Source organism: Erythrolamprus reginae, chromosome 2 (assembly GCF_031021105.1).
Source record: "Erythrolamprus reginae isolate rEryReg1 chromosome 2, rEryReg1.hap1, whole genome shotgun sequence".
Classification (NCBI taxonomy): Eukaryota; Metazoa; Chordata; class Lepidosauria; order Squamata; family Dipsadidae; genus Erythrolamprus; species Erythrolamprus reginae.
In genome coordinates, this window is record NC_091951.1 from 156,202,715 (window position 1) to 156,221,377 (window position 18,663).

General features: G+C 38.6%; 1 protein-coding gene across 3 annotated transcripts; it reads left to right on the forward strand.

Moving 5' to 3' along the window:
• The first annotated feature begins 1,358 nt into the window (after positions 1-1,358).
• On the forward strand, positions 1,359-18,234 carry MCRIP1 (MAPK regulated corepressor interacting protein 1). 3 transcript variants are annotated; one of them, XM_070740100.1, is made up of 6 exons: positions 1,359-1,524; positions 2,649-2,709; positions 3,204-3,322; positions 3,733-3,834; positions 5,736-5,845; positions 18,150-18,234. In XM_070740100.1, the coding sequence occupies exons 1-5, from the start codon at positions 1,374-1,376 to the stop codon at positions 5,798-5,800; spliced, it is 498 nt and encodes a 165-aa protein (XP_070596201.1). In that variant the 5' UTR covers positions 1,359-1,373; the 3' UTR covers positions 5,801-5,845; positions 18,150-18,234. The 3 variants fall into 3 exon arrangements, with proteins under 3 accessions (XP_070596201.1, XP_070596200.1, XP_070596199.1); XM_070740099.1 differs by lacking the exon at positions 18,150-18,234 and adding an exon at positions 7,691-8,008; XM_070740098.1 differs by lacking the exon at positions 18,150-18,234 and having other exon boundaries at positions 5,736-6,743.
• The last annotated feature ends 429 nt before the right edge of the window (positions 18,235-18,663 follow it).

Below are 18,663 nucleotides of genomic sequence, written 5' to 3' on the forward strand. Positions count from 1 at the left end.
GCCTTGTACATAATCAGCCATTGCACACTATTTGTTCTTCAACTTTGACCTGAAGTAAACCTTTCCCTCCATTTCTACAGACCAAGTATAATCTATTAATATCACTACAGGAATCTTAATGCATAGTTAATAATCATAAGTTTTCTTGGTTTTTTGGTCCAAACTGTCCAATGCAGCTTGTACTCAGTTAAATAATTTCTGTCGTTTATCATATTGCCGGTATTGCCCCAGGGTACTGATGACTTTGATGGTGCTTCCACTATTCAAATTTGGTGTTAGCCATTTTCTCACTACAGTATTACTACTACTACTATTATATATACTGCTCAAAAAAAAATAAAGGGAACATTTAAACAACACAACATAACTTAAAGTAAATCAAACTTCTGTGAAATCAAACTGTCAACTGAGGAAGCAACATTGATTCACAATCAATTTCACATGTTGGCAGCACATTCAACTTTGTACAGAACAAAGTATTCAATGAGAATATTTCATTCATTCATATCTAGGATGTGTTCTTTGAGTGTTCCCTTTATTGTTTTTGAGCAGTGTATATTTATATATAACTCAAGTCAGTTAACATATATAAAATTCCCAACTCCTATTTTCCCCAACACAACCTTGAGTTGGGCTGAGTGAATTATGTACATAATTGATTTAATGTAATGTAATAATTTAAGAGCTATGGTGGCCCAGTGGTTAAGAGTGCAGTACTACAAGTTACTTCTGCTGATCACCAGCTGCCACCAGTTTGGCAGATCGAATCTCACCAGTCTCAAGGTTGGCTCAGCCTTCTGTCTTTCCGAGGTAGGTAAAATAAGGACCCAGATTGTTGGGGGCGATACAGTATATGCTGACTCTGTAAACCGCTTAGAGAGGGCTGTAAAAATGTGAAGCGGTATATAAATCTAAATGCTATTGCTATATTGCTACATGTGGAAACTCACTTCTCATCCTCCTGATGCCTTGGTCAGCACTAAGGTTGATCACCTACCCAGCATCCAATTATGTTTACACCGCACCTTACCCGCACCACAAACTCCTCTAGAGACAAGCTGCAAAGCGGAGACACACCTTAACACATGGAATGCAGTCTTCCTTATTCCAAATGGCCCTAGTGAATTGATCCGCCTCGTATACTATCTATATCTGTGCGCGTCCGGCTCGCCCCCAACCCCTCCTGCCCTCCTCGATTTGACCCTGGGCACCCTCCCGGTGCTGCTACTTAAGCCAAACCGCCCCTCTCCGCGAGCTTCCCCCTACCACCCCCCCCCCCCATCGACTCCCCATTTCTCCTTCCCCGGAGCTTGCCTCGGACTCCCGTTTCCATGGCTACCCTTCCCCGCGCCCTGCCCCGCCGCTCCGTTTCCATGGAAATACTCTCCCGCGGCTACGCGGGGCAGGGGCTCTCCTGGACCCACTCGCCCTCAGTGCGCAGGCGCAGCCCCGGCCTAGGCGCTCTCTTCCGCCCGGGCCTGGCAGCAGCGAGCGGAGTCAGGGCCGGGATCTCCCCGGGCCCAGGTGAAGCAGTGGGACGGGGAGTTGGGGGGGGGGGGGGTGAGGTGGGGACGACCCCAAAAAAAGAGGGTGGGGGAGAAAGGCAAGGGAGACGCTTTGGCTGATTGTTCTCGGTGCCGATCCGGCTGCAGTGCTGAACTGGACCCCCCCCCCCCCCCCCGCACAGGTCCCGCTTGTGGGTCCAGTGGGCCTAGCGCCGGGCCAGCTCCAGATTGGACTGGCTGTTCGTAGCAGGCGGCGGGGAGAGGGAGAAAAGTCGGCCTCCTACAGAGCCTCCTTCCCTTCTGGGGAGCAGCAGCTGGCATCCCATTTCCAAGGCTCGATCTTTTCTCTGAGGGTCCGGTGGGCGAAGCGAAGAGATGCAGAGATTGAGGGAGCAACAGAACTCTTGCATGGAAGGATTCTTATATTGGGATGATGATGATGATGATGATGATGATGATGATGATGTCATTCTTTGTCAAGTGGACCAGGTAAAATTGAAGCCTTATTTGAAAAGAAGCCATCACAAAAAACAACATATATGATAGGAAAAAAACATGCGCTTTCTAATGAAATAAAAATGAAGATGATTGAAGGTGAGAAAACAGAGCTATAGGAAAAAAGTGCTCTTTCAATGAAGATGATTGAAGGTGATGAAACAGCTCTCTCTTTTCTCACCTTCAGTCATCTTCATTTTTATTTCATTACAAAGAGCACGTTTTTTTCTGTCATATGTGTTGTTTTGTGATGGTTTCTTTTCAAATAAGGCTGCAAAAATCAGTCAAGTGGACACCTGGTCCACTTGACAAAGAATGACCCTATTATTTTTTTATTATTATTATTTTATTACTATTGTTGTTATTATTTTGGGAGCTGGGAGACTTGGGGCTTTGCACGATTGGGGATTTGGGTGATAGTGTCATACTATCAATGCGATCAAAACAATGGCTGAAATGGTCCTTTGGCCTGTCAAGCAAAGCAATTCCTGAAAATCCAGCCTGCCTTAGGATGACAGGGCTGAGCATGGATTTTTATCCCCGCTCAGTTACTAAAGTAATTTTGCTCCTTCGTTGGAGCTAATGGGGCATCATCCTTAGTCAGCTCTGCCTTTGTTCTAGCCTTTGTCTTTTTTTCTTTTCTTTTAGTGTCACCAACCTATCCTTCCAATACCTGGGCCAGGGTTGGGCAAGAGGCAGCCATGACAAGGTGAGAAGGATGAACGTTGAATTTGTACTGAATACTTGGTAGAATACATGATTATTTCTTTAGGGCTTTTAGTTAGCTGCTCTTTATAGGTGAAGACGGGGAAATAAATGGTTGAGCTAGATGTGTTCTGTGTAAGTTACCTGGCGGTGATGGATAATTGTTTGAATCTTGGATTGATTATTAACTTGGTTTTGGAAAGCCTGTATTCCCACAGCACATTGAAAAGGGGAAAGTGACATGTAACCGACATAGTCAAGAAAATAATGTGTTGCTTATCCTGGTGTGTGTTTTTTTAAAATTTGAAAAGACCTGAATGGTCTTAACTTTTGGAACCTAATGCTTGAATTACAATTCCTTTCCATTCAGACCATTGGCCACAGAGACTGAGGGGAATTGTAATCAGATTTGGGGAAAAGTGGCTGAAGTTAACAATGTCCTGCTTTATAAATTTTGCCAAAGATCAAAATTTTGTCGCCTATCTCCTTTTTTTCTAGCTCCCCTGTTTCCAGAGTAGTTTACAATGGCAAGAGGAACAGCAGTCCTCGCTCCCCAAGCAACAGTAGTGAGATCTTCACTCCTGCACATGAGGAGAATGTGCGCTTCATCTATGAAGGTGCAGAGTGGGAAGCGTTTGCTGCATTTCCGCTAAATCATGGCATATTATGCCGCCTTCTATCATGTATTTTACTTATGTACCACATACAATTTAACAAATATTGGTGTCATTTCCCCCCCATATCTATGGTTTTTTTTAAACATAGGCATGAGTAAGTGGAGAAGAATTACTGAAAATGAGAGTCTTTAAAACTCAAAATATTTATACATGGGTCTAATGTTTGGGATTGACAGACAATTCTGTATAGTGGGTCCTCTAATTGCAAACAGTATGCTTTCTTTGTTTTTAAAAACATTTCTCATTGCATAGAATTACTGTTAGTGTTTAGGTGGCTGATTCAGTCAGAAAGAGCTTCCTTACTCTGCATATGAAATACTTTCCTATCTTAATATTCTCCTTTTCTGCAGCATGGCAATCTGTGGAGCGGGATCTTCGCAGTCAAATGGCAGGTGGTGAACGAGTTCTTGTAGAGGAATATGTGGAGAAGGTACCAAATCCCAGTTTGAAGGGTGAGTTTCATAGTGTCAGATACTTTCTTTTTCAATGACATCCAGTGTAAATTACACATTGTTTTATGTGAGTATACAATTGAAGATAATTCGGAAGTTTCAATGTGTCAGGTTCATTGCTTATAATATATGTTTTCAATACTTTGTAATACTGTATTAATGGGCTTCTATTTCCTGGGATTAATTTTGTGTGTTTTAGTTGTCTTTGAAATGTCCAGATAGTCCAGAGTCATGATACTTTGGCATCTATTATTTTTCAGTTTCAGTTAACTCCTTTTCTTCCATGAATTGTATGCTCCTTATTCTCTCAACTACATCCAAATCAAAGTTTTTTCTAGTAATTAACATTACTAGCAGTAGCATCAGTAGTGAGGCAAATTAACAAATGGCAACATAAAACAACATTTTTAATATACTTTTCCTAGACTTTGACATTTCCTTTTGTCTTAACTTGGACTTTGGCAAATGGTGAAAACCATTGTTCACAATGAAATTAATTTGTCTGTTGCTATTCATTGATTATAGTTTCATATTATATAATCTATTATCTAGTATTACTAGTAGCTGGGTTAGTTGTCTTAGTAAAAGAATGGTGGAGTAGAAATGTTTTTTAAAAATAAATGATGTTTGGGGGAACACTTCTGTGGAAATATGCTTATACAAAAATTGAAGATTCTTTAGGATCTTAAAATCAATTTATTGAATACACGATATTGGTATTTCTCTTTCTAGGAATAAATAGACTATTATATGCAAATGTATGAGACCCTAGACAAAATTTACAGAACTTGAAAATTGCCAATTTACCTTTCCTTTTGACCTTGTCCTGCTATCTTCCTTTAAAAAATATTCATTTTGTGGTGGTTTTCAATGTTTTTCACCATCAGCAAAATACTGCACAAAGTTTCCAAGGGAATGGAGAGAATTTTAAAAATATATATACTATAATAGCAGAGTGTCTCTTGTTAGGTCAGAAAAATTCTACCTAGGAATCATAACCTATACACGGCGTCCTCAAACTTGACAACTTTAATACTTGTGGATTTCAACTCCCAGAATACTCCAGCCAACTCTGCTGGCTAGAGAATTCTGGAGTTGAAGTCCACAAGTCTTAAAGTTGCCAAGTTTGAAGACCTCAGATCTAAACCATGCAGCTAGAAAATCTCTTTCTAGCAAGATTAAATGCATTGTCTTTCAAATGCATATTTGAATTTATGCAATCATCAAATTAATAGAGGTTAGAATTAATGGCTATTAATCATAAGCAAGAACAAATAACTGTTTTAGAATAGAAAGTTAGAGTTGATGGCTAAAGTAGTAGTATCTGTTAGTATTATGATTCTAGTCCAACATTTTGTTTATAGTAATGATCAAATTAATGCATTTAGGAAATTCAGAGGAAAAGGATAAAGAATGGCATTTTTCTATATATAAACTTTTACTGGCACTGGACATCTTTTGTTCTTGCTTATGATTAACAGCCATTAATTCTAACCTTAAAAATTTGATAATTGCATAAATTCAGATATGCATTTTGAAGACACTGCATTCAACTTTGTTCAGTTTTATGTTAGATATTTTCTAGTTGCATGGTTTAGATTAAGATTCCAATGTAGAATTTTCAACTCTTTAAATATGTAGTTGGTTGCATTGTTGTGAAGACAGCTATGAATTCTTATACTGAATAGAACATATAGTGAAAAATATACAAATATTTTATTTAGATGTCTCAGTTATCTATATGCCAAATTAGAATTTAGAGTATTATTAATTAAGTGATGGTATGGAATATATCTTAGCAATTTTCTTCTTGCTAAAGTCAGTAAGAATGTTGAAGAAAATAACATGGGGAATATATGGAATTTTATCCTAAATTTTCTTCCTTTTTTTTTTTTTGACAGCATTCAAACCTGTTGACTTGAGCGACCTAAAGCGACGGAACACACAGGACTCTAAGAAATCCTAAAGTGGCTTGGGCTGGCCCAGCCCCAATGCTGGCATGTGACCACTGGTACATGAATTTGATAACTTTGTGTTGGTTTCCTCCTTAGGTCTGGATTGTGCCTGGGGCTGGCTCTGAATTTCCTAGGAAGGATTGGCTTTCTGCCTCTTCTTCTCAGCATTCCCTGGCCTGGGTTGCCTGTCTTCATTCTAGAATCGAGCCCAGGAGTTCCTTTTCCTTAGTAAATGACATTTTAATCTGACGATAGCCAAGTGGCTGGCATGTGTCCTGTCTGTCTACATGTGAAATAAGACAGAAGCATCGGGAACCACCAGGCCTAGACTCTCCCTAAAGTCCTCTCAAAACCCAGCTCTTCTTAGGGAAAAGCTGAGAGACTGATGGGAAAGAAGCAGCAGTGATTATGTAGTCTATTCTGCCAATACAACCCAGGAGATTTAGACTGCTAATACTTGAGCTTTTGGTCTGAATAATGGAACAGTATTGCTCAGCCCGTTGGTACAATGATGATGATGAAGAAGAAGAATTGAAACAATAGAAGCATCAAGCCCAGGACAGTTTCCCAAGTGCAAACCTTTTGAGATTCAACTGTATCTGGATAAATCTGACTGGTCTCCCTTTCCACGTGCTGAAAAGATGCACCAGATTCTGTGGTTTTTACACCTTGACTAGTAGCCCCAGCCAGGGGGGGAGGTGGCATTTCTGAGCTAGCCCCAGAGCCCAGCCCCCGTGCCCCAGCTGGGCTGGGGACAGCCTTAGTGTATGCTGTTCACTAGCAAGTGGCAGAAGTACCCATGCGTGTGCCTAGCCCAGGCATTGGTGTTGGGGACCCTACCTAAAATAGGTAGGCAAGGGCATGGTGGCTGTTTTATTTCCCTTTGTTATGTCCCCCTTTTAATTGTGTCTGTCTTTAAGGGGTGTTGTAAATAAAACTGGTTAGTCATTTTGACCATCTGGTGTGTGATTTTATCTTGCCTTTTAGTTGCATTCTTATAGTGGAAGTCACTTAGTTATCAACTACTATATTCTTTTCTATGGCCAATAATCAGTCTCTCCTGACCTAGTACCACCTTTCTCAGAAAAAGGTGAATATCTTTTTTTTTTCTAGTCACTGTAGTGATAACATTTCAATTAATCTTCCTAATCATTATTTTGTGTTGACCCTGCCAAGTGGCAAATTAAAGTGACGGTTAGCTTGTTCTTTAGCTAGCTGGCTCACCCTGGCCTTGTTTGTTGCATCTTTGGTTCTGATGTGGCGTACTCCTAAAAAGGGTATGGAAGCTATGGACGTTTGAGCAAAGATGCTTAATATTCTAAAAGGATATTAAGCATCTTTGCTCAAACTTCCCTAGCTTTGGATAAAGGAACCTAGCAAGTACAGTATCTGCTTTGAAGGAAGAATCTTCAGAAGTATTTCAAATATGTAATGAACAGAACAAAGTTGCTTCTACTTTGAAAGGAACTTGATTTTGTTCTGTTCATTACCTATTTTGTATTCTTTTGTGTAAGTATGTAAGTATATTTTGTATACTTGTTTATATCCTGAAGTGAAAATATATGTGCTTATGTTAAGAATCAAATGCTTATGGGTGCTTATGTTAACAAAGGCTCTTACACAGAGAATATATTATTTCAGCAATAGAGTATTTTGTGCCCTTTGAATATGAAGAGTTTAGTACAGGTAATCCTTGTTTAATAATAGCAAATGGAATTGGCAGTTCTGTCAAAATAATGTGGTCATAAAGGGTGACATCATGTGACTGCACCAATTTATGACAGCAGTTGTTACCCTTCAGGTTGCTGTCATTAACAAATTCTGCATGGCCATTAACATTGCAGTTACATGGTTACCATTTGTGACTGCCTGATGGCTTCCCCATTGATTTTCCTTGTCAGAGTCTAGCAGTGAAGGTTACAAATGGTGACAACAGGACTATGGGACACTGTGACCATCAAATGCTCGAACTACCTTGATGTGACCGCAGGGACGCTGCAGCGGCTGCAACTATGAGGACCAACCATTTCATTCAATGCAACTTTGAAAGGTCACTGAGCAAGGGATCTTTAAGCAAGGACCACCCATATACTAGCTGAGTGTTCAAATTAAGGGATCCTAATTGGTGTCTTAAGAGAGTGAATTGTGTACAAATACTATGGATTAAAATCATACATGCTTCGCAGCAAAATGGTGTCAACACATGCATACATTTTTGAGAAATAATTATTTTAAAGCCTTGTCAGTTACAAGTCAATGTATTATTGTCCTAAATAGAAAAGAGTATACCTCAATTCAGGGGACTTTTTTTATTTTACTGATAATAGTTAAGTTTTTCCTTCGTCTCCAAACTGAAACAGATTACTAAAATAAGATGGAACTCTCTGAATTTATTTACTGTAGTGTAGATTTTTTTCTGCTCACTTCACTTTCCTGTCAGTATCTTCCTAGGAAGTTTGACATTTTATTCGGTTTACTTAAGCCTTTTATGTTTGCTTTAGTTGGGCAATAATTGCTTTAGTCAAATAACAACGTAATCAGATGGATGAGAAACCTGAATATATTCCAGCAAACAAATCTTACACATACAAGTAGCATGAAGAATTCTAGATCAAGACTCCATTCAGACATTTGAAAACATGAATTTTGGATCATTAGATGAACATTTTTCATCTGATCTCAATAGTAAATGTAACCTCAATAGGCCATTGAAAATCAATTGGTGGTAAAGGCTTTCCACTACTGGGGAGAGTATTATTGGAGGTAAAATGTAGATTTTACATTGAATCCAAACAGTGAATGTTCCAAGATTAGACCTGCTTTATTATGATATATCATAATGCAACCTCTCATTTGAATAATTTTATGTGTGGAGTAGACTAGAATGGTGTAATGTTTGGGAAGTTCTTCAAAGCTTAGGTTAAATCACAATGGTGAAAACTCTAAAATCACACCAAAAAAGCTCTTGATTGTTCATCATATGTTTAGTTACATGAATGGGTTCTGAATCTCTCAGTCTGATGAGCAAATTTAACAACAGCCCTTGGAATTTAAGTTGAATTCTATGCACATATCCGTACTATTTGCATTTTTAAAAACCTTAATGTTCAGAAGTTGTACAAACAGAGAAGGAAGACTGTGCCTCAAAGTACTAAAAACAATAGATATTTAAAAGCATTAGTCCATTGGAGGAATCTACCCTGAAGATTTTCAAATATTATGGTAACTTAGAAAGTTCTAATATTTGCTTTCTGGACATGCAGTTCTATAGTTTTTAACTGCTTGATTGATCTTTGTTTTTATGTTGTTGTTTTTTTTAATTACATTCCCTTTCCTCCCCTAACAAAGGTGCTCAGATTCTTACATGGAATGACTTGATTCTTGATTACAGAGATTACAATCTGACCAGAATTCAGTGTGCCTTTACTAGGACAACAGTTTTAAGAAGAGTCATATTTTCAGTGACTGAACAATGTTGGCCCTGCCCAATGGATTTATTTTCACATAAGCCCACATATCAGCAATGAACTCTTGAACGCTTTATCCTTCTATTCTGAAGGAGAAACCATTCAAGAGTTCATTGCTGATATGTGGGCTTATTTAGGCTTTCTCTTTCATTTAAGCATCTTGAATGTTCATTAACTTCTCAGAACCTTAACTCCTGGATGTGAATGAGCCAGTGCAGTGCATATGCTGGCTGGGGAATTCTGGGAGTTGAAGTCCAGATACAGTCATACCTTGTCTTACGAACCTAATTGGTTCCAGGGGGAGGTTCGTAAGACGAAAGGTTCGTAAGACGAAACATTGTTTCCCATAGGAAACAATGTAAAGTCAATTAATCCGTGCAACCAAAAACCCCCCCGCAAAAAACCAGCGTTCGGCGACTGCTGGGAAGCCGCGCGGCTGTTTTAAAAGGTGACAGCCGGCCTGGGGGGCTTCCCAGCAACCTCCCGAACCCCGAACCCGGAAGTTTGGCAAAAGTTTGGGGTTCGGGGGGGTGCTGGGAAGCCCCCCAGCCCGGCTGTGACCTTTTAAAACAGCCACGTGGCTTCCCAGCTGTCTCCCGAAGCCGAACGCCAAACCCGAACTTCCACATTTGGCGTTCGGAGACAGCTGGGAAGCCGCGCGGCTGTTTTAAAAGGTGACAGCCGGCCTGGGGGGCTTCCCAGCAACCTCCCAAACCCCGAACCCGGAAGTTCGGCAAAAGTTTGGGATTCGGGGGGGTGCTGGGAAGCCCCCCAGCCCGGCTGTCACCTTTTAAAACAGCCGCGCGGCTTCCCAGCTGTCTCCCGAAGCCGAACGCCAAACCTGAACTTCCACGTTCGGCGTTCGGAGACAGCTGGGAAGCCGCGCGGGCTGTTTTAAAAGGTGACAGCCGGGCTGGGGGGCTTCCCAGCAACCTCCCGAACCGAACCCGGGGTTCAGAAAAATTTTGCCTCTTCTTACGAACTTTTTTCGAGTTACGAACCGGCGTTCGGGAGGCTGCTGGGAAACCCCGCCGCCCGGCTGTCACCTTTTAAAACAGCCGCGCGGCTTCCCAGCAGTCTCCGAACGCCGGTTCGTAACTAGAAAAAAGTTCGTAAGAAGAGGCAAAATTTTTCTGAACCCCGGGTTCGTATCACGAGTTGTTCGTAAGACGAGGGGTTCGTATCTTGAGCTACCACTGTATCTTCAAGTTGCCAAGGTTGGGAAACACTGTTGTAGCGCACATCAAAAAGGTAAATGCTTCCTAAGGCTATTGTGGGAAAGGGGAGTGAACAAAGTTTCAAAAGCTGTGCTATGCATGTTTCCTATGTTTTTAAATATAACAAATAAAAAATGAGCAAGAATGAAACCTGACAGTGGTTGATTGAACTTCATCTGCATCTTTTAAGTTCCAGCAAAGGGAGATCATCCAAATCAAACTGGTTACAAGTGATTTTTATTTCAAAGTATCTCACAAATTTATCCCAGAAAGCCACAAGTTCCATTAGAGTTATTAACAATTGGAAGTATTAACTTGATCGTCGTTGGGTGTGTAACAGATGTTTTAATAGCACACATGAGACTTATTTCTATCTCCGAGCCTGAACAAAACAAGTTCAGTTTTCATATGTCTATGGGGCACTTATATACCTACCAGGTCTTCCCTAATAGGAAGTGTTCCAATTTAAGACAAAGTAAAATCTCCTTTATGGAGCATATAAAATGTTACAGAAATATAGTAGGGACTAGGGAGGCGGAGTGATTGTGCTTTAAAAGCATATATTACAAAAGGTGGTCCCAAATCCTTTGCTTTAGTTCACCCAATATTTTATTAAGGCCCAAGGCAGATAATGCTGAGAAGGTAATACTGCAATATTCCAAATATTCATTAGCCTTTGTTTGGGAGAGAAACTACCCAGTAAGCTAAGGAACTAAGGTAGTTCCCCACAAAGATTGGCTTCAGCCAATGGAAAACTTTTAATGGAGCCCCTATGATTTTCAACAATTTAGACCAACAGGTAAAAGACACAAGATAAAGACAGATATTTAAAGCCATTTATCTCCTCCATGAGTTTGCTATTAATTGTCTTTCTAACTCATCTTAAGTACTTTTGTTTTGGAGTAATTTATTTTAAGGTGTTGCCTACAGAATAGAATAGAGGGATTCAAATATATAGATGAGAGGGACTATGGAATTATATAAGTAAATGAACAATAAGCAGATAAACTATGATGAATGTAAAAAGAAAAAGCATGGAAATAGAAAACATTCTTAATGATATTTGCTGATTTTTTTTTTAAAGTTAAAGAAAAGGGAATAATGATAACTAGAAATGTTGATTATATTTTTAATTTGGAATATGATTATTTAATTTAATGATCCTCTTTTCCCCTCCCTCTTTTTTCTTTTTCTTCTCTTTTTTTCAGAATGGGGTATGTTGATTTTATTGGTTTGAAAGTGTTATAATCAGAGTAGGGCAGATGATTCCACTGGGTTTACAATGACATATTTTTTCTTTTTAGAATAGGGCATGATGATGTTTTGGAAGTGTTATAATTAGTATAGGGAAGATGATTACACTAACTATACAGTGACTTTTTTTCTTTTTAGAATAGGGCACGATGATGGAACTGAAAGTGTTATAATTAGTATAGGGAAGATGATTACACTGGCTATACAGTGACTTTTTTTCTTTTTTAGAATAGGGCATGATGATGGATTGAAAGTGTTATAATTAGTATAGGGAAGATGATTACACTGGCTATACAGTGATAATTAGTATAGGGAAGATATTCTCACTGTTTTTTTTCAGTATCTTTTTCTTTTCTTTAGAATAGGGTATGATGATTCTATTGGCCTGAAAGTGTTTTAATTAGAGCAGGGAAGATGATTCCATTGGCTATACAGTGATTTTCTTTTTCTTTTTAAAGAATAGGGTATGATGATAGACTGAAAATGTTATAATTAGAGTAGGGAAGATGATTTCACTGGAAATACAGCGACTTTTTTTCTCTTAGAATAGGGTAGGATGACTCTATTGGATTGAAAGTGTTATGGATTGAAAGCCTTATAACCAGAGTAGGGTATGTATGGAGTATTTAGTTTTGTTTTTATTCTCCCTTTTTCTTATCTTCTTTCTTATTTTTTTCCTGCTATCTTCTAATCTTCTTTAATTTCTATTTTTATTTTGTATTTTTATTCATGAAAGGGAATTATTTTTAATTAGGTTCTTTTTTAACTTGGCTTATTAATCTGATGATATTTGGGATATACTATATGGTGGGTTCTCCTTTTTTGTCCCCTTTATATATATATTAACTATTTTTGGCAATGGTTGGTTTTAATTTAAATACTGTGTTGGAGGTAATTGGAAATTTTTGTTCCTTTTCTTTTCTCTTAATGTCCTTTTTCTTTTATTCTAAAGAGCATTTATTATGGAAGAGGGTTTAAAGTACATATAGGAAAATTGATATGGAGGAGATTTTGAGAAAATTGAAACATTATGATCTAATTAATTTGATGTGATTAAGAATAGTAACAGCCTAAAATGTGTATTGGCTAACACTTTTAAAAAAAAATTCTTATCATATAAGGAATTGGAATAATTATTTTTTTGGTTCAGATGTCAAATGGTAAGGAGGTGGTATTGGTTAATGTATGTGTACCGAAACTGTAAAAATGATATATTGTAAATTAATTTAAAATTAATGGTATCTTTTTTTCTGTACACGTGATTGGAGAAGAAAAATTTTAAAAAAAATTACCCCCCAAAAAAACAATAGAATAGAATAGATCTATCTATCTATCTATCTATCTATCTATCTATCTATCTATCTATCTATCTATCTATCTATCTATCTATCTATCTATCTATCTATCTATCTATCTTTATCTATCTATCTATCTATCTATCTATCTATCTATCTACCTATCTACCTACCTACCTACCTACCTACCTACCTACCTACCTGTCAAAGCATATACAAGATAATAGGTGTGGTATAAACATAAACAAAAGCAAGTAGGTATAGGTAAATTTGGACAATAGGACAGTAGGAGAGGGAAGGTAGACCTCTTACCGACCTCTTAGGAATGGGATGAGGTCGACTGTAGACAGTATAAGGTTAATGTAAACATTGAATAGTAGTGTTTGGGAGGGTACAGTTTTGCTTTAAAAGGGCTTCAACTAAGTCAACAAGAAATATTACCCTTTCTTTACTTGAATGGTTCTACCTTGGTGTAATAGCATAATTAGCCTAAGAAGACAACTGTCTAGTATTGTAATGGCTAATTTCTTCCAGAGTCATTCTTACAGATTAGAATCAAAAAATGCTTTAAATGGATTTACATTCATACATACATACATTTACCCCCAGCCATTCTGAGAAGGTGGATTTAGATAAATAGATGCCAATATTGGCAGATCATGTTTTGCACTCTTATCGCAAGCTTTTGAGGGTTGAATTATAATTTCCTTTGAGAGAGAGAATTAACAAATCTTTTCCATCCAAAGACCTAACAGTTTTCTATCTGAATTTCCACAAGCATTATGGTAAAGTGTTCTTTATCTGTGTAGAGTTGGATTTTGTCTGTTTTCCTTCGGTGGCATTCTAGCCATAATAAGCTAAGCTTCATTACTTTTATCTCCAATGGACCAAGCACCTAATCTGGTTCTGCTAGACAGCCAGTCTCAATTGCCTGCATGACCCGCAGCATCGCAAGATCTTTGACAGTCATACACATTTCATTGGCTTCTGCTGGTGAGTTGTTTAATAAGCCTCTTTTACGAATAAAAAGAACATTAATCTTAGCAGATAACATTAATCCTGAGATGACAGGGAAATGTTCATTACTGTCATCATCTTTAACAACTAACAAACCACACCCAGTGTATAAGCTGCTACCTTATGAGGATGTGACATTTTGGGATGGTTCCATGATCAGCAGGGCATCCCAAAAAAAAAAAAATAGACATACCAGTGGGCATGCTGAGCCATGCACAAGATTGTCCTTTAAGCTCACCAATCTGAGACTCTTCAACATCAAGTCCACATATGCTAGCTCAGGTAAGAACACTATTTTTCATCAGAGGGAGCAATATCCCTGCAGAATCCTAAAATGTCCCAAATGCAAAGATTCAAAATCAGCACTCTGGTGCACTGGAAATCTGAGAGAATGGTCAAGTTCTTACTGATCATTGCAACCTTCCTCCCCACCTCTGTCCTTCAATCTTTGTCAATGTAATATTGGCTGCATAGCTAGAGGTATAACAAGCAGGAAGAGGGAGATTGTGATCCCCTTATATAGAGTGCTGGTGAGACCACATTTGGAATACTGTGTTCAGTTCTGGAGACCTCACCTACAAAAAGATATTGATAAAATTGAACGGGTCCAAAGACGGGCTACAAGAATGGTAGAAGGTCTTAAGCATAAAACGTATCAGGAAAGACTTCATGAACTCAATCTGTATAGTCTGGAGGACAGAAGGAAAAGGGGGGACATGATCGAAACATTTAAATATGTTAAAGGGTTAAATAAGGTTCAGGAGGGAAGTGTTTAGAAAGTGAACACAAGAACAAGGGGACACAATCTGAAGTTAGTTGGGGGAAAGATCAGAAGCAACGTGAGAAAATATTATTTTACTGAAAGAGTAGTACATCCTTGGAACAAACTTCCAGCAGACGTGGTTGGTAAATCCACAGTAACTGAATTTAAACATGCCTGGGATAAACATAGATCCATCCTAAGATAAAATACAGGAAATAGTATAAGGGCAGACTAGATGGACCATGCGGTCTTTTTCTGCCGTCAGTCTTCTATGTTTCTAATATAGAATATACCAGGCAGGATAGTAACTAAAATGCCATCTCTGTCAATGGTCCCCTTGTCCAAATTTAGATCATGGATGAAAGATCTAATTATGGACTTCCTGGGGTTTAGCAACAGCACGACAAGGTCAAATTAATAAAGCACCCAAGGAGAAAATGGAACAGAAAAAGGGCAGGTCTAAAGTGTCTGTTCTCAGCTGGCATGTTCATAGCAACATGAATATTTTCACAGGGGGTATTCCGATACTTCTCAGAAGAAAACTTTTCACATATAAAACACACTGTGCTACTGTCCTGGATTGTTCTGCGTCCCACAAGATACATTTTGCACATACTTACATCCTACCATTATCTTGCTGAAGGGCACAGGAAGTACACACAAAAATGCAGAAGATTAACCAATTCATTGGTCACTTCTCAGTTATTTTTTTTTAAAAGATAGCCAGACAGTTCAGTTAGCCTGATGGCTGCCTAGAGAGGTACTCAAAGACAATAGATTAGTCACCCCATTTGTTAAGAAGAGATTTTAGGCACCCCGTCCCCATACTGTCTCATAGCGTACATGCATAGGACCCTGGAGGTCATCCTAATAGCTCTAACAGTCTTTGCAAGGAGTTTTTACTACATGATGTGATAGCACAGTCCTGTGATGGAGCATGAAATGCCTTCTTGGTATATGGGGCAATAGAGGGAGTGTAGGATTTAAAGGCTACCTCTATTAATATACTCGGATCTGTTTTCCTCTTTTGACCCTGAGGGCTTAATGCCATCTAAAGTTAAACTTGCTAGAGATGTTATTCCTCTTTTTACTTTGCTGAGACTAAACCCAGTTACCTCTGAATCTTTAAAGGCCTTCCCAGTTTCCCAATATGAACCGCATAGTTCAACTGCTTTCTCCCGTGCATTTTAGCAATCAATCTTTTTACACTGCACCGATTTTCAATTTTGTCAAAACAATTATTCCTAACTGAAAAGGTTTGTTGTTTTTTTAAAAAAATACTTTATACACAAGCAATTTTTACCCAGATGACAAATATTTCTGCATTCTTATTTTGCATACTGCACTGTTGATAATATTAAATCAGTGGACTTGATATCCTGTCCTGTTACAGGAAATACTTCTTTTTAAAAAGTGTGTCCATTTTTCTTTTAAAGGATGTGGGAAATGGAAATGGAAAAAAATATTGAAAAGAATGAGACTAAGAAAATAAACAAATGCTACTGAAAAAGGAAGTTATTCAAACAAGGACTAGACTTGTTTGACATATGTTTTGGAATCTAAAAGTAGTTGGTTTTGAGGGCTTCTCTATAGTTGTCATGGATGAAGCTCTTTTTAGTTTTATTAGCCACTTTTCCACCATGAGTCTAGGGCAGAATGGGCAGCACTTGCTTTTCCGATATTTCTCCAAAAGTACAACTTGGTGAGGTAGGCTAGGCTGACTCCCATAGTCATTTAGTGGACGTCCATGATGGAAAGAGAACTGGATACAGGATTCTTAATTCAGCATAGTTAACCATTAGGTAGTTAACTATGCCAAAACGGAATGCAATTATACTGCATTCGGTTTTAGTTGCCACAATGTAAAAAGGATGTTGAGACTCTAGAAAAAATGCAGAGAAGAGCAACAAAGATGATTAGGGGACTGGAGGTTAAAACGCACAATGAATGGTTGCAGGAACTTGGCATGGCTAATTTAATGCAAAGAAGGACCAGGGGAGACATGATAGCAGTGTTCCAATATCTCAGGAGTTGCCACAAAGAAGAGGGAATCAGGCTATTCTCCAAAGCTGATGGTAGAACAAGACCTCGACTTGCTCTCAGACTGGTCTAACACCTGGCAACTTCAAATATCAAACAACAAATGCTCTACCCTCCACATCGGCAAAAAGAATCCAAACTTCATATACGAACTGAATAAACAAACTCTCACAGCCAACCCACACTCAGTAAAAGACCTTGGAATACTAATATCAAATGATCTAAGTATTAAAGCCCACTGCAATAATATTGCCAAAAAAGCTTCTAGAGTTGTTAACCTGATCCTACGTAGCTTCTGCTCCGGCAATCTCACACTACTCACAAGAACCTACAAAACTTTTGCCAGACCCACCCTTGACTACTGCTCATCTGTCTGGAACCCAGACCACATCTCAGACATTAACACCCTTGAAAACGTCCAAAGATATATCACCATAAGAGCCCTTCATTCCTCCACTCGAAACAGAATATCCTACAAAAATAGACTAACAATCCTGGGTCTCGAAAGTCTAGAACTACGGCGCCTAAAACACGACTTAAGCATTGCCCACAAGATCATATGCTGCAACGTCCTACCGGTCAATGACTATTTCAGCTTCAACCGCAACAACACAAGAGCACGCAACAGATTCAAACTTAATATGAACCGCTCCAAACTTGACTGTAAAAAATATGACTTTAACAATCGAGTTGTCGAAGCGTGGAACTCATTACCGGACTCAATAGTGTCAACCCCTAACCCCCAACATTTCTCCCTTAGACTATCCATGATTGACCTCTCCAGGTTCCTAAGAGGCCAGTAAGGGGCGTACATAAGTGCACTAGTATGCCTTTCGTCCCCTGTCCAATTGTCTTTCCTTTATCTCATATATTATATATATTTTCTTCCTTTCATATATCTTCTCTTCTATTTTCACTTGTATCCTTATATATATTACTTCATGTTATTTTCTTCCTATGTATTTGTGTATTGGACAAACGAATAAATAAATAAAAATAAATAAATAAAGCAATGGGTGGAAACTAAACAAGGAAAGAAACAACCTAGAACCAAGGAAATTTTTTCTGACCATTAGAACAATTAATTAGTGGAACAGCTTGACTCCAGAACTTGTGAATGCTCCAACACTGGAAGTTTTTAAGCAGATATTGGATAACCATTTGCCTGAAGTAATGCAGGATTTCCTGCCTAAGCAGGGGGTTGTACTAGAAAATCTCCAAGGTCCCTTCCAACTCTGTTGTTGTTGTGATGATGATAAAGATGATGTAAAGATAAAGTTTTCCTTGTCAATTGTGTCCATCTCTAGGGCCTAGTGCTCATCTCCATTTTCTGTCAGAGGGAGCCAGAGTTGTTTGAAGACAATTTTCATGGTCATGTCATCAGCTTGGTTAGACAATACACTAAAGATGCACAGAACACGGTTACCATTCTACCAAAGTGATACCTAGTAATCTACTCATATTTCCATGCTTTCAAACTGCTAGATGGGCAAGAGCTGGGGTGAGTAATGGGAACTGACCCGTTACACAGAGCTTGGGTCTCAAATCTCCCTGTCATCTCTTCAGCTGACAGACAGGCTCAGTGTCTTTAATGGCTGAGCCATCATGTCCCAATTTAACCACTATATTGCATTATATTCTCTCTCTTGATGAGGAACATAATACTGTATATTATCAACTGCTCTCCTACTGTAATATGTTCTTAGAATTGTACTCTCTACCAGAGAACTTGAAAATGAATACTATTTTTAAATTGATCCAGAAAATTATAAGACAAGTGGCTTAATTATTTTCTTCTAGATAAACTGGTACAATAACACA

Coding starts and splice junctions, on each gene's coding strand:
- MCRIP1 (XM_070740100.1), top strand. CDS start 1,374: ATGGAAATACTCTCCCGCGGCTACGCGGGGCAGGGGCTCTCCTGGACC. Junction 1,525..2,648: donor CGGGATCTCCCCGGGCCCAG/GTGAAGCAGTGG, acceptor CTTTTCTTTTAG/TGTCACCAACCTATCCTTCC. Junction 3,323..3,732: donor TGTGCGCTTCATCTATGAAG/GTGCAGAGTGGG, acceptor CCTTTTCTGCAG/CATGGCAATCTGTGGAGCGG.